The sequence below is a fragment of the Anas acuta genome, chromosome 2 (genome assembly GCF_963932015.1).
Source record: "Anas acuta chromosome 2, bAnaAcu1.1, whole genome shotgun sequence".
In the NCBI taxonomy this organism is placed as follows: Eukaryota; Metazoa; Chordata; class Aves; order Anseriformes; family Anatidae; genus Anas; species Anas acuta.
Genome location: NC_088980.1, coordinates 70,592,477 through 70,607,293, shown reverse-complemented (window position 1 = coordinate 70,607,293; position 14,817 = coordinate 70,592,477). Strand labels below are relative to the sequence as shown.

The following is a 14,817-nucleotide window of genomic DNA, read 5'->3' as shown; positions in this document are numbered from 1 at the left end:
GCAGACCCGCTGGGAAGGCGACGTTTTTGGGGGGCCAGCCCCCTCCGTGCCCCACTATCCGACAGGTGCCGGGGCAGCCCGCCGGGCTCTCCTTCGTCAGGAGGAGCCGCTCGGTGCCGCTCTCTCCCCCCGAGCCTCCGGCAGCACAGCCCGTGTGTCACAGACACGTGCCTCGGGACAGCGGCGCCGCCACCACCGCCCCGCACCGGGCCCCCCGGGGCGGCGGGGAGGAGGAGGAGGAGGAGGAGGAGAAGGAGGAGGAGGAGGAGGAGGAGGAGGAAGAGGAGGGCGGCGTTTCCCTGCGCGGCGCTGCAGCCGTCGCCCTGCCGCCGGCGAGCGTCAGGCGGAGGGGGGGGGCTTGCTCCGCGCCCTTCCCCTTGCCCCCTCGCCCCGAGGATGGCAGCGCTGCCCGCAGGAGCGGCCGGCGGTGTCCCTCCTCTTTTTTTTTCCGGCGGCGGCGGCTCGCTGTCGTGTGGGAGGAGGGCAGCGGGGATGGACTTGATCTGCCGGGCGTGCTGCTGAGCCGGCACAGACAGCACCCGGCAGGGCCGCGCCGCGCCGCGCAGCGCCGGGCAGGGAGGGACCGTGCCGGGGGGCTCGGCGCTGCTCTCGCCGCACCGACACGCAGCCACCCTCCTCCTCCTCCTCCTCCTCCTCCTCTTCCTCCTCCTCCTCCTCCTCCTCCTCCTCCTGCGCCCTTTCATCCTTCCTCGCCGCCGTCCCCCCTCGCCCGTCTCCCGCCGCGGCAGATGCGCTTGGGGCCCCCGCGCAGCTGGGACTATGGTGAAATTTCCAGCGCTCACTAACTACTGGCCCCTCATCCGCTTCCTCGTCCCGCTGGGCATCACCAACATCGCCATCGACTTCGGGGAGCAGGTAAGGCAGCCGAGCCGAGCCCAGCCGGGCCGGGCCGGGCCCCGCCGCCCTCCCCCGGCTCCCCCCTGCGCGCAGCCCGGGGGCTGGGGCTGGCTGCAGGGAGGGCGACTTCTACCTAAATTTATATATTTTTTTCTCCCCAAGATTATATAATAAATTACATAATGTGTTCGGCCGGGTCTTGCTTTATTTACAATTTTTTTATTATTATTTATTATTATTGTTATTGTTATTATTATTTTTCCCCTCCCCGTGCCCACCGCAGCCCCAGCGCGGCGGTGCCGCAGCGGCGGGGTCCCCTCTTCAGCCGGGGGGGGGGGGGGCAGCTCCGCATCCCCCCGGGGCCGCAGGTGAAGCCTCTCCCTGCCTCCCCCCTAGCGCACAGGACCCCCGCCGTGAGGGAGAGCACGGGGGGAAGCACGAATTAGGTTTGGGATTGATGCCCTCGCCCCCTTGGCCCGAGGTTCTCCGTAGGGATGCTTGCTTGGTGTAGCATCGCGATGCGGAGAGCTCGCTGGGCGCTCCCTCGGGTGCTTATGACAGGTAAGGGCCCGGTCCTGTGTCAGGCAGGCATACACATGTATAGGGGCTCCCTTTATAATAGCGCACAATGCACTGACGCTCCTGCACAAGCGTTAAGATGGGCAGCCACAGTAAGTATTGCATCTCGTGTCACTTTCTGCCTTGTCCTAAATCACTCAGTTTTGCTGAGCAGCTCTTGCTTTCTAACCAGAATAGGCACATGCTCCCTTGCTCTGTAAGCAAAGACACCAGAAAACGAGCGCGTACTTTCACCGATTTGTAAAGAGGAAAATCGAAGGACAGATGCTGCGGTAGGAAAAGCAGTAAACATCAACCATGTGTTTATCATGGCTGTCCTAATATCATTTTGCTCCCTTTAAATTTGAGTAAGCCATGATATTAAAAAAAATGCAATTCCATCTTTGTCTAACAACTACGTACTTTCCTAGTAAGCCAGTCTTCTATAAATCACAGCTGGGGGAAAACAAGGGAAACAAAAGGCAGAGACAGCAAGGAAAAGGGGGCTTAAATGCTGGTAACTATGTCATATTAAAAACATAACAGAAGCTAAATTGAAAGCAGTTTATTTAGCAAATGTGGTATGACAGGTGCATGTATGCAGTTTACTTCATACAAGGTCAGCTTAGTTCAAAATCCTTGTCAAGCTCTTAAAAACATCCCATCAACTTCAGAATGCTCTAGAGTAGAATTTGAAAAATGAGCAAGTAAGAGATTGCAATTTTATAAATGAGGGCCCTTCGGTCTGACCTGGAACGAGTTACATGGCAGGGATGTTAACATGTGGATGTTATTTACCTATCTTATCTAACTTTTACAGCATCATGGAGAAAATGTCTCAGAAATTGTTTTTTGTTTGATAGCCATGTCTTAGGTTGGGATTGGCCCCTCCGGGGGAGTTGGGGTATCTGCTGTCTCAGATGACTGGGTGGGTAGGTGCTTAATTAAAAAGGAAAAAAAAAAAAAAAACAGTGAGCAGGGAGACTCCTGCAGAAAACCTTTAGTTGGGAATGGAAACTGGAAAGATGGTTTTCATACCAGCCTGATGGGAGACTTACCTCCAAGGAAATCTGGAAACTGAGGCAGGGACAAGTTACTCCACATCTGAAGAGATCCCCTTACAGACAACAAGCACAGTAATTTTATTTTCCTGTATGTAATACAGGGAGTTATTTTTTACACCTATAGGACATTACTATTAGACTTACATTGCTGAAAATACATTGACTTGCTGAGCCAGTCACGTTTCTGCTCTCCAAAACTGTAATAATTTTAATAACAGGCCTGAATGCAAGCAACATAAAAGAATGGGTGTGCCAACAGATAGCTCCGAAAAGGCTACGGTACATCCTTCTGTGAATGTATGCTTCAGATAAAAAAAGATTTCTAGGAATGATCATGGCAGCCAAATTAACATGAAGTGAAGTTACCCCCTCTGGACAGTGCTGTGAAAGACAGGAACTATAGGTCGGAAGTAAGAGGTGACTGTAGAAAATTGGGCAGAGAACATGCTTTACTTGCAAAGGGAGGAAGAGGTCTTTAAAAATGCCCTAACTCATTAACCCTTTTAAGAAGTTGTATTCGTACATTGCTCTCTCAAAGGGGAAGAGTACTTGGAAGCAGTGTTCAAAGCAGAGCCTTCTTAACAAAACCTAGTAATAGTAGCCTGGGATTGAAAAATGAGAAACAGAGAATTTCAGTTTTTTTTACCTGGGAGACTTTTCTAGGTGTTGAACAGTTTTGTTCAACAGCCAGCATCAGTAGGAAGCTGCCAGATCCTTGGTATGCTGCTGTCTCTAGATATCTTGCTTCTTAGTGGGAGATTTACAGGAAGGATACAGAATATTTGCAGAACATAGTTTGTGATTGTCATCCTTGCCCTATACGATACATCTCCCATGACAATTTTGTTTAGTTTGTGGAAAGTAAAAAATGCTGGAGCAGTGCTCATGAAAACTGATACGCTCATCTCTTGCAGTCTGTTCCAGCACCACTATAGGCAGTGAAATGTCTCCTGGTGACCCTCGGACCCTAATCCAATAACGCTTTAGGCCAAGGCTATATGACAGAGTTTTTCCAGTCTAGTCATCTAACCTCATCTGTTCACCTCGTAAAACCTTCTTAGACAAATACCTGTTGTTTTTTTTTCCTACCAGAGAAAGCACTCCTGATGTATGACCAGGTAAATCACTACAAAGTCTAGTGAAGTAAACCATTTCTAATCCACCGTTTCCCTTACAATTTATGTACAGTACAGCAAAGCTTTTCGGAAGTTTTCTGCTGAGAGTAAAGCCTTCAGGAAAATTATCCCAAATATTTTGGTTCAGTTCTCCTTTTCTGCACAAATATGTGCATGTAGGCATGCACATGCAGATATGTATTTATCTCCATGTATACACACACATACAGACAAGTACACACAACAGAGTTTTTCATCCAAAGAGCTTAACGCCACCAGAAGAGAGATTTTCCCCTTCATTCGGCTAGTGAGAGCATTCAGCTCTCAACATCTTATTCCCAGATTCACTATAATTGGTTGCTGTAGATCAGAGTTTTCATTAAAAATCCTGGCTCCCATGGAAAATTTTGTTAGATGTACTTGCTTGGAAGTAAATAGATTAACTGCTCCCATGCGGTGGAGTGGAGCACAACCTCAAACAACTTACCCAGCAAATAACACTGCTGTTACCCTGTGAGCTCAAAAATTTGTTACCCCTTCCGTTGATTTTCTTTTTAAAACAGTGTCAAAGCTGCTCACGTAGATTATGATGGCCTAATTTGTAATTTATGTGTACATTTGCATTATTGTTATTATAAAGGGGAGAAAACAAGGTGCAAATTAGTTAAAGAACTTTCTCACAAGTGCACGGTCAGCCTTAAGCAGGATGAAATGCTATTTGCAAGTGTGGCTGATAACTGCTGCTCACAGAATGGCAAAGGACAGACAAATAGCAGTATTTTGAAAATAGTCTGAACCCTCAGTGCAGGCCTATCTGCAGTTGTCCGGTAGTTATCCACTGAAACGGTAAGTTTTTTCCTTTTGAGCTACAATCACAGAATAGTATCACCAGGCCCTGAACCATTCGTTTCAACCGATGTCACTAGCAGTTGGTTGGGCAATTTTATTTACAAACAAAACTATTAGGTATGCAGACATAATGTTCAGTGGCATGCAGCTGCTTGGAAACCGAACCTAACCAAGCGGAGTCTGACTGCTGCTTTCTGCTGAGATCACGGCGTGTTCTCGTCCCGCAGAGAAGCTGCTGTATGTTGAACACAGTTCAGTAGCTGGGTTCAAACAGTCAAGCCATAAGGGAGGTGCTAAACATTTTAGATTTTTTTTTTTCAGTAAGTGCATGAAAAACAAGCCTTATTGTATTTGAATGGATTTCTTTTGTTTGTTTTCCTTAAAAAAAAAAAAAAGGGTGGTTGCCAGAAAAGCAGAACAAGTCATGAATAATGTATCAAAAAGAATTAGTGAGCTTATCTTCTGTCCATGCCATTTCCAAACCTGGCAGGGGGTTAAACATTTTGATTAATGCTTTATGAAGCTCATTTTTTGGGTAAGTGTTATTGTCTGGACATTCAGAACAAGCAACTGGAGAGCTCGTATTCCCAGCTGTTCCCGGGGAATTTGGGCCAAGTTACATAACCTCGTTGAGCTGCACACAGTCCACCTGGCTTTGAAGTGTGCAGGAACACCTGCCTACCTGTGTGTCACGGGGACGTAACGAGAATTCGTGTTTCAGAAGTGCCCTGAGATGAAAGGAGCCGTGCGAGTGCAAAGTATGCCTGTTACTGCTGCTGTAAGAGGTCAGTGACCCATTTAGATCGCGTAGGACTTTAGTACCATATAAACAAGGAACCCAGCAAGGTCTTACTAATTGATGTAGACAGTGACTGCATGTTATTAACACAACCACAGTATTAGTATGGTACACTGATGGAAATGCCTGATTTGTTATAAATCAATGTGAACTACGTGATACTTAATCTTCTTAATATTTAATTTAGATCAAATTGTGTTGCAGAAGCACACATCTCCAGAGTATACCATCAACAGATACTTGTTTGTTTGTTTGTTTTTTTAACTTTAAGTTTCAGTGATAATACTTTGAAGGAATTAATTTCTCCTACAGAATTCACAAGTCAAATAGGGAATCTCCTAAGAATGATTAGTGAGATACGTCTGTCTTCTCTGTTCAAAGTGAGAAAATGCAAGTAAGGCCTTATCTGAAGGTACCATATAGAATCAAAACCTGAACTACACACACACAAATTAGTAATTTTCAGTATTTCATCCTTAGCTGACTCCAAATTCCTTCTCTTTCTAAGCAAAGCACCTTTACTTCATTGTACATGCCAGCCTGAGCCCTGTAGCCCTAGCTCCTTAACAGTCTTCTGCTAAACACTGGAGGGGGTTTCAAGCCAGTGCTAAGTGGTCTGCAGACCACATGGACAATTCCTGAGTGATTAATTATGCTTTATGTGTACGTGAGTTGTGATGGGCGTTAGATGCCAGACAGAGTACTTGCTGGAGTTTCACTGCAAGCAGCACACGGTGATATCTGGGAAGAAGTCAGAGATCTAATAAACCATTAGCAGATAAAAGCCCAATCTCAGCAATGTATTAATGTGCTTAAAGGTAACAAGGGCACATACTCTCATATTCTATAGCACATAAGATACAAATAAGCAGGTAATGAAGAGCAGTGGGGCTGTTGGAGGTTTCAGACAGTACTAGAAATTGTGAGAATGAACCTCGGGATGAGAAGCCGGTCCCCTGCAGTCCTCCACGCTACCATATTGCAGAATATATAACCCAAAGTGAGGATCGGTGATACACCTCATTTGCCAGTAACTTTTTTTTTTATCCTACCCTCTTCTTCCTTCACAAAATCCATCAGTTCCCTGCTTCCCACCCCTGTTGCTTCCCACATGGCTGTGTTAGCACAGTTATAATGGTTTCTCTGGGCTTTCTTAAAACTTCACGGTTAAGAACGGGCAGGTTGTGTACTTGATGATGCCTGTTAGGCATGTTTGAAGTAGTTGGCTAGCTGTGTAGCTGGAGAGGTAACCTATTTCCAGGAAGGAGTTGAAGGAGGGAGGGGGAAACAATCTCACTCATCACCTGCCAGGCAGTTATGTTTCCGTGGAAGTGTAGTTCATCTCAGAAGTATGAATGCAGATGGCATTTGCCCAATAGTTTGTTGTGAAGTAAAACTTTTAGTCTGTGGGGTGGAAACAACCCTCCCTACCAGAAAATCAGCTGACGTGGTGGGAGACCAGGGGTACTTACCACTTTGCCTAGCAGTCCTGAGTCCCAGTCCCTAGGGCAGAGGGCTCTCTCTGGAGATGTTCTGGTCCCTCACTGGAAAAGGGACATGCTGTAGCCAAGCACTTCAGCTGCTTGTTTGGGAGATAGGGCACAGCCTCAGTAAGGAAGGATGGAAATGCCCTGAGCCTAATTTTGAAACATAAGTTACAAAACTGAGATGTTGAAAGGGGTTTGAGCCACTGTATCCCAAAAGTAAAGCTTCTGGGTCTGGAGTTAAACTGACCGTTTGATTTGTTTTGGGATTTCTGTTCATTTATTTTGGTTGCCTTCTTACAAAAACAAGAAAGCCGATTTCTGATTGCATTTGGTTTGTCCTGAACTGATTTCTTTTTCATCTTTGCTCTTTTTGTTGCTTCATGGATAAGTTGGTGCTATATAAAAGCTTGTATGACACAGCCAATCTTATGACTGAAGATAAGTGGTTGTTTTTATATGCAAAGAAGGCACAGATGCAAGGCTTCATCTCTAAAAGTATAAATGCCTGCTATTAATTGACTTGCTATCTTGATCCTAGACAAGGCATTTATCCAGGCATTTATCCCTTTCTTTGTGTCAGTTTTGTCACTTCTAAAATTGTGATGTGTTTCTCAAGGCAGTTACAAAGTTTATTCCTTCATGTTTATAAAACATGGATGTAAGTTGCTGTATAAATAGAAAATGTAAATATAACTGCCAACTCATGCAGAAACCTTGGTGCACAAAACTGAGCAATTCCAAACAGATTTTGCTTTGTAGCTACTTTCAGAAATCTGTGATGTTCTTAAATAACATGTATTACTGCAAAGCTCAATTCCAGTTTAAATGGCATGTCAGAACATGTGTTTGTGAAAAGAAAAATACAGCAGATTTGTAATGACCTCAGATTTTAATGAGCTCATCTAAGTAGGTATTGGTACCTCATCCTTTCTGTACTTGGCAATCTGTGGATTCTGAAGAGGGGGAAGCAGGAGTGCTAGTATGCAGCTAGAACGTCAGATTATGCTTCCTTCTGCTTGCCTGATTTTCTCCGACATGATGCTCCTGTAGCTATGGTTTTAGACTCTGCTGCTGCCTTTTCAGATAAGCTTTAGCCTGAGAATTAAAAAAAAAGAATGGCCATAAGAACAGGAGATCTGAATGACCCATGAACTTCAGTGTCTGAAACAGCAAAGCTCTGCAGTTCTCCATCTTCTCTCTGCTCCACGGTATCACTCCTGTGGAAGGTTTTCCACAGAACTTTGTTACTGTACTTTAAAGTTTGTCTGCATATGCAGTTTTTATTGACTAGTTCTTTTCTGATATACTACTAAATAAAAATGCCTGCATGAAATGTTAACTAAGAATATTCAAGTTCCAAAGTGTGGTGAAGCACAGCATTGCTATTTGTGAATGCTATTGATTTCCGTACCCATTTCAAGAGCATGCTAGGAAAGGACAAAGGAGAAGTATTGGAGAGTAAACAGCAGTTAGCTAAAAATAAAGTGAAGTGTTACAATGGTATGAAACCATAGTTAATTATTTTCCCCAAGATGATGCAAATAATTCACTGTTTCTTATTTGGCAGGAGTGTTACTGCTGGAGAAAGAGTGATCCCTGTTACCACTGTTGAACACTTCCAGGGATGGGGCATCCACAGCTTCTCTGGACAACCTGTTCCAGTGCCTCACCACCCTCTGAGTAAAGAATTTCCTCCTGACATCTAATCTAAATCTCCCTTTTCTTAGTTTAAAACCATTTCCCCTTCTCCTGTCACTACCTGCTTGTGTAAAAAGTTACTCTGCATCTTTTTTTATAAGCCCCCTGAAAGTACTGAAAGGCCACAATGAGGTCTCCCCAAAGCCTTCTCCAGGCTGAACAACCCCAAATCCCTCAGCCTGTGTTCAGAGAAGAGGAGCTCCAGCCCTCTATTGATCTTTGTGGCCCTCCTCTGGACTCACTCCAACAGGTCCATGTCCTTCTTGTGCCAGGGGCCCCAGACCTGGCTGCAGCACTCCAAGTGAGGCCTCATGAGAGCAGAGCAGAGGGGGACACTTGCCTCCCTCTCCCTCCCTTGACCTGCTGGCCTCACCTCTGTTGGTGCAGTCCAGGCTACTGTTGGCTATCTGTTAAAAGCTCACTACACCAGAGCAGGTTTGTGTGTTTGCTGACAGATACATTTGAAAGGCTTTTGGCCGGGAGGTGCTCTGTCTTCTCATCTGTGTTTCGTACTTCAATCAGTGACTAAAGTGAGATGAAGATAGTATTTGAACTTTATTGTGCTGGCCTTAAGTTTGTATAGCTGCACTGCTTTGACCTGCATAGGCCTAGGGAGGAGTTGATGTATCTCAACTGGGACTGAATTTTTCCTGAACAGGTTCAGATGGGTAGCATGTGTAGGTACCAGGGGCAGGACCTCACTGCATCCACTGTTCTTGTCCTGCGCACTTTTATTCTTGTTGGTTTTTGTTTGTTTTTTTTTTTGTGGCAGTATTTGACATTTACTTCCCTGAAAATATAGGATTTATATTTATATTTTATTAGGCTCTTTTTCCCTGTTTGCTTCCTACCCAGACCGTGTTTGCTGCTCTTTCATTCTGCTGTGGCTCAGTGACCAGTGTCTTATTTTTATAACCTCTCTGTCAGTGAGCAGCAGCTGCTGTTTCTGTAGCCGTGGCCAAGTAAGGTGAGTTGAGTTGAGTTGAGTTGAGTAGGCCTCAGGCAGCTCCCTGCTCGTTATGAAGATTTTCACTGGTGTGGCATTCCAGTGTATGCCAAGAAGTTAGGATCCTTTGATCTGGGACCTGTAGCTCTGCAGATGAAAGACAGGCTGTTGCACAAGTCCATCGTTACCATTCCCACTGTCACCAATAAAAAAGTGTTTAGCACATTTGAAGAGAAAATGAATAGTTAGCAACATGACAGGGCAGGAAGACACTTCACATTTTCAGTTCTGCAAACCTGGAATAAAATGTCAGTTACATAAGAGGAAATATTATAGATATGAAGCATGTGTAGCTTGGACAAAAAAAGAAGTTTGATAGCCGTCTACAGTTACATGAACTGCAGTGTGATCGTGGAGGAGAGGAAACAGCATTAGCTAGGTTGGTGTTGGTGTTGTGGAGAAGAATGTGGCTCAGAGCAATGAGAGGGATTGAGGCAATTAAACACAATTTGGACTGAAAAGGCTTTGAGATAATTTTTCCAAGTAAAAAGCAAGAGTCATTCCATCTCATACAACACTTCGTTCAAAAATATGTTGGCATGAAGAGTGCTGGGCTTTAGATGGTGGTGACATTTTACATAGTTCCAAATTCACTGAATCACTGAAAGCAAAGACTGTTATGATCAAAGTAACATACTGCATGTGATAGGTCAAGCCTAAAGACCACATCTTCTGGTGAGGGAGACAAGCAACTTGGCAAACTCTCCTCAAAGACATTCAGTACAATCTAGAAGGGCAATGCAGTTATGGACTGATAACTTGGCCTCTTCCTAGGATCTTACACATACCAAAGTAGAGTATGGAAAAGCTGCAACTCAGAGCTTCAGGACTTCTGGTATTAATTTCAGCTACTTTGGATTTTGTGATTATGACACAGTTTTCTTATATGATAACATTTTTCATTTCATACAACTCCAAGTTCAATGTACAGAGGTGTCTTGCTAGGGAGAGAAATCAGAGTTACGTACTTAATTAAAGTATTTACCGTGAGATCCCTGTCATGTTCATTTTAGAAGCATGTAATGGGAACAGCATGTCCTTTGCTACCTGGGTAAGCAATATGCGACTCTGGGGTCTTGCTGACAGAACTGGGGAGAAAAATGCAAACGGTTTGAGCTTAGCAAAATCCAAGAAGCTCTCCAGTGCGAAGATGCGGAGTGTTGGGATTCCCTCAGCATGGAAGTAAGAGAGATCTTACTTCTCCTTTTGCAGTGGAGGCTTGCTGAGTGTTTCAAAGACCATAAAGGCATAGCTGCCATGAGAAGACACTCAGCAAACACAAAGCAATTTTCAGGTCCTGTGATGACATGAAACACATGTGCTGTTTTCCTGAAAGACAATAGTCTTTTCAGTTCAGTCCTGTGGGTCATCTGCCTTGCCTGGTTGTTTCTTAAATACTGAAGCAGTTCAGTTACACGGGCGTCAGCGTGGCTTCGTGGCCAGATTGAAACCTGCAGTACAGCTTTTTACAGGTAGCTATAAACCCCTGCGTGACTCGGGCAGGCAGGGGCATCATAAAGAAGCCCTGTGCCTGTAGATTTCCCAGTTAATTTGCTGGTAATAGAAGAATGGCACGGCTCAGAGCCCTGGTTCCAGTCTCAGCCTCTGGAAAGGATGTGTGGGCAAGCACTTCTCTCCTGGTTTTCCTCCCCTTCAAACTCTTGGCTTCCCTGAGGGCTGACAGCACAATTGCCTCAGTCAGTCAGCACATTTGGCCCTCGTGTTGTTATTAACTTTTGTAACTTACTGCATCAATCCATCCCACTTCCTCACCCACTCTGTCATCTTGGAAATGGCTTGGAACACTAGGATTATTTGCAATCCACTGACCATAACCCAAGAGACTGCTTAAGGAGGGGAGTTAAAACCTGCTACCAATGATATCTGGCAGAGCCAAACATACCACGGGATGTGCTAGAGAGGATGGTTGGTTTTCCCTTTTTACTAGCACTAGTGCACAGTCAGTGGGCTGCCTCACAGGTGGTGGGGAATAAATCTTCCAATCTGAGTGTTTGGATCACCCTCTCTGTCAAATTTTAATTTTTGCCACCTCTTGCTCATACTTTTTTGAAGCCCATTAAGATAACCCCAGTCCTGTAACAGTCACAGAGACATCTCTGGCCATATTTTTCTGCATTTTAGTAGCAAAAGACAACTGATACCACAGCGCCCCAAATTCCATGAGACAGCACTATCAATTTCCCCTGTGTTTATGTTGAGTCATGACAATTTCACAGTTCTAAGCATTTGCTTTAGATGAGAAAGGAAGTCCAAGCCACAAAACATTTCTCAGATCCTTAAGACAGTGAAGATAGTCATACACAGCAAGCTTTCTGTTTGCCACAGGTCAATAAATTTCTCAATTGCTTCTCTAACACAAAAGATACATACATATATAAATGTACATAGCGTCTTATTTGTGAGCATGAAGGCGCATTTATAGAAAAATTAGTAAATTAAAAAAAAAAAGTAGTGCTACGTACTGTCCTGATTACTTACTGGCTTATATGCAAGGCAAGGTGGTTACAGAAAGGGTGAGAGCTGTGCATGGAGCTATTTAGGTGATTTCACGTGTGTGTGGCACGCCCCTTACCATTTGAGACACCTCTGGTTGCATTGCTATTGTGGTGGTTGCATGTGCAAATGCAGCTTTATTTTTGAATAAATGGTTTTCTACATGGATCTCACCTTTTCAGAATGTGACCTTGAGAGCACTCCTCATCACTGCACCAGTGTTCTTTATATACTTGTGAGCAGTCATTTTGCTTCAGAGCTTTTTATTTCTAAGCATGAAAGCATGACGACCTTTCAGCATGCACCGTCTTGTTCTTATATGAGCTTTCTGAGATGCAGTCAACGGTCTGCTGGTTAGGACATGCTCCAGCATTGTAATCATCTTTAGAGGAGCTTTCTTCAGCAGTGCCTTCTGGATTTGGTATAAGTAAAGTTTGTTCTTTTTGTTGTTGTTTTGTTTTGTTTTCTGCTGATACTGTGCAGAGGCCAATATTTCTGTCTGGAATAAGTTTATGAGAAAACACTGCAGGTAGCCTGCTTAACACTTTCTTGTTTTAGGGTTGACCTATTGGTGAGCTTTGAATCGCTGTTCGGAAAAGGCATGTAGAGTTGTGGGCTAGCTTTTCCAGATCATGGCTGGCCTTTTTTGTCACCTGCAAGATCCTACCACATTGTGGGCAGTTGTTTCACTAAAGAGAAGATATCTAGCAAAGGCACAACCATTGCTTGAGGACGAGTCAGGAAACCTCATGTTAAGCTGCATATTTGTGACTTGAGCTCTGAGGATTCAGTCAGGCTTGCAGTGGCGTGCAGATGTGGAGCCTGTTGTATTTGGTGTATATCCACTGGTTTAAAAGGGGAAACAGGATGAGGGAGTGGCAAGAAAGAACAGTTTAGATTAAGGGGGAAGCTGCAGGAAAGGAAAAAGCCTGGCAACTTTTGGTTCAGAGGTACCAGTGTCCAGAAAATACCTGTCTTGAGAAAGCTTTTCACCCCCCTAAAAAAAACACTGAGATGCTTACATACCAAGTGGCCGCAGGGCCATACTTTCATAGCTTGTATCTTGCTAAATAACAAACTAGACATTTTTTCTTCCCTCATCCTGCTGGAAGTCTGAAGTAGACAAAGGAGTCTTGCCAGTATAAATTTAGCATAATAAGGCCATCAGGTTCTCTATGACCAGTACCAAGAAAAATGTTAAGCAATACAAGTCCAACTGGCGATAAAGGATAATCTGCGCTGAACTGTAGAAATACATGGAGGAAAAATCATGACGCACTAATATCCTTGACCTTTTTTCACGTGCTGATAATAATAGTAGCTGCACCTCAAAAGAAACCAATATACACGAATATGGTGATATCTAGAAGAGTTCGCCTTATCTCTTGAGAACTCTGAGTGTGGAGCACTGAGGCAAGAAATAAGCAAGTTGCCCATGTATTTCTACAGCCAGAAGAATAAAGGGTGTGACTTTTTTTTTTTTACTCTTTACAGGCTTATAGTATTACGGACCCTAAACACCGTGTCACTTTGCTGTTGACACAGCGTAGGGGGGAGTGATGCCTAAATAGCTTGGAATGATTACAAAAAAAGGATTAGTAGTCATGTCGCAAGAGCTTATTATTGCAGCTTCTGGGAGTTGGTTTCAAAGTCAGCTCCTAGCCTGAGCATCTCTCATTTGCTCTTCATGAGGAGTAGTGACTCTGTTTCATGACGTACAGCATCAAACACCTCTGCAATTTCTGTTTTGACTCGATGGGATTCTATAATGCCCAAGTCTTCTGTATCTGTCCCTTTGCTTTGCAATTCCTTTGTGAAAGAAAGCAAGCATCCCATTGAGAAAGAGAAATAGAATAGAAAAATAGGGAGCCCTGTGCATCGTTCAGTCCTTTTTTCCCTTCTACTGAACCTAACAGCCTGGCACCTGCAGCCTGCCAAGCTGAACCCAAAAGGATCAAGCATCCTCAGTCTCATCCTCTACCGCCCGTTTTTGGCTTTTTATTTGCTGATAGATGTTTATTTAAAAGTGGTGGTTTGCCTTGCATCGCTTGGCTTCGGCTGCAGGCTGAGCACGCCGGCGCGGGGCCGGGCGGTGACGGCACTGGACAGCTCCTGAGCGCTTCAGCGCAGCCGCTCCTCTGCTGCCGCGCCTCTCCTGTAGCATCACCGTCTTGCTGTCTTGTTCTCCAGGGCAGTCTGTAATCGTCAGCTATCTGCTGACCTGCTCTCCTCTCCTCAATGTCATTTTCCTTTTCTCTGCCTGTTGCAGGGGCTTCCTCCGGAGCCTGTGCTTGCAGGTGCACTGTCCACCGCGGTGACAACAGCAAGGTTCCCATTGCTCACTCCCTCGTAAGTGAGAGGCCCAGCTCTGCAAGAGAAACACTTAACTTGTCATCTTTTCTATGTTTGCATGCTTTGATTTTAGATCTAAGCTAAGCCATGCCCTGGTATTTGTCTCGTATGAGACAGACAGGCTTCTAGTTAGGAATGTGTGCTTTGCAGAGCTGTAAGACTTTATCTAGCAAATGATCCATGCTTGCCTCTTCTTGCTTCCCCAAACATGCAGTTGTGGTACCAGGAAACCTGCTGTCCAGCTACCTTCATTCCTCCTTTCACATCCCACCGTGCCAGAGCCAGCTCTGGGTCATTGTGGTTGAGATAGGTTTCCTCCCTCCTAGCAGGCATGTTGCAGTGCTGGCAGGACGTGCTATGACTGCTCTGCCACTGCCAGTGACGTGTGGCTCCCTCTTGGTCTCTCCCTGGTTCCTTGTTTTGAATCCCTGCTCAGCACAGTGCTGTGTAGGGGAAGCAGTGAAATTTTTCTCCTTGCATGCTGGTGTCTGATGGCACGTGGTAGACACCTGCTATC

At 44.9% G+C, this 14,817-nt stretch overlaps 1 protein-coding gene across 1 annotated transcript in view; it reads left to right on the top strand.

The window, feature by feature from the left end:
• The first annotated feature begins 224 nt into the window (after positions 1-224).
• ANKH (ANKH inorganic pyrophosphate transport regulator) overlaps positions 225-14,817 on the top strand; it is a 99,032-nt gene continuing 84,439 nt past the window's right edge. The window contains exon 1 of the mRNA XM_068670823.1: positions 225-876. Coding sequence (XP_068526924.1) covers positions 781-876 — 96 coding nt within the window. The 5' untranslated portion in view covers positions 225-780. The remainder of the gene's footprint in view (positions 877-14,817) is intronic.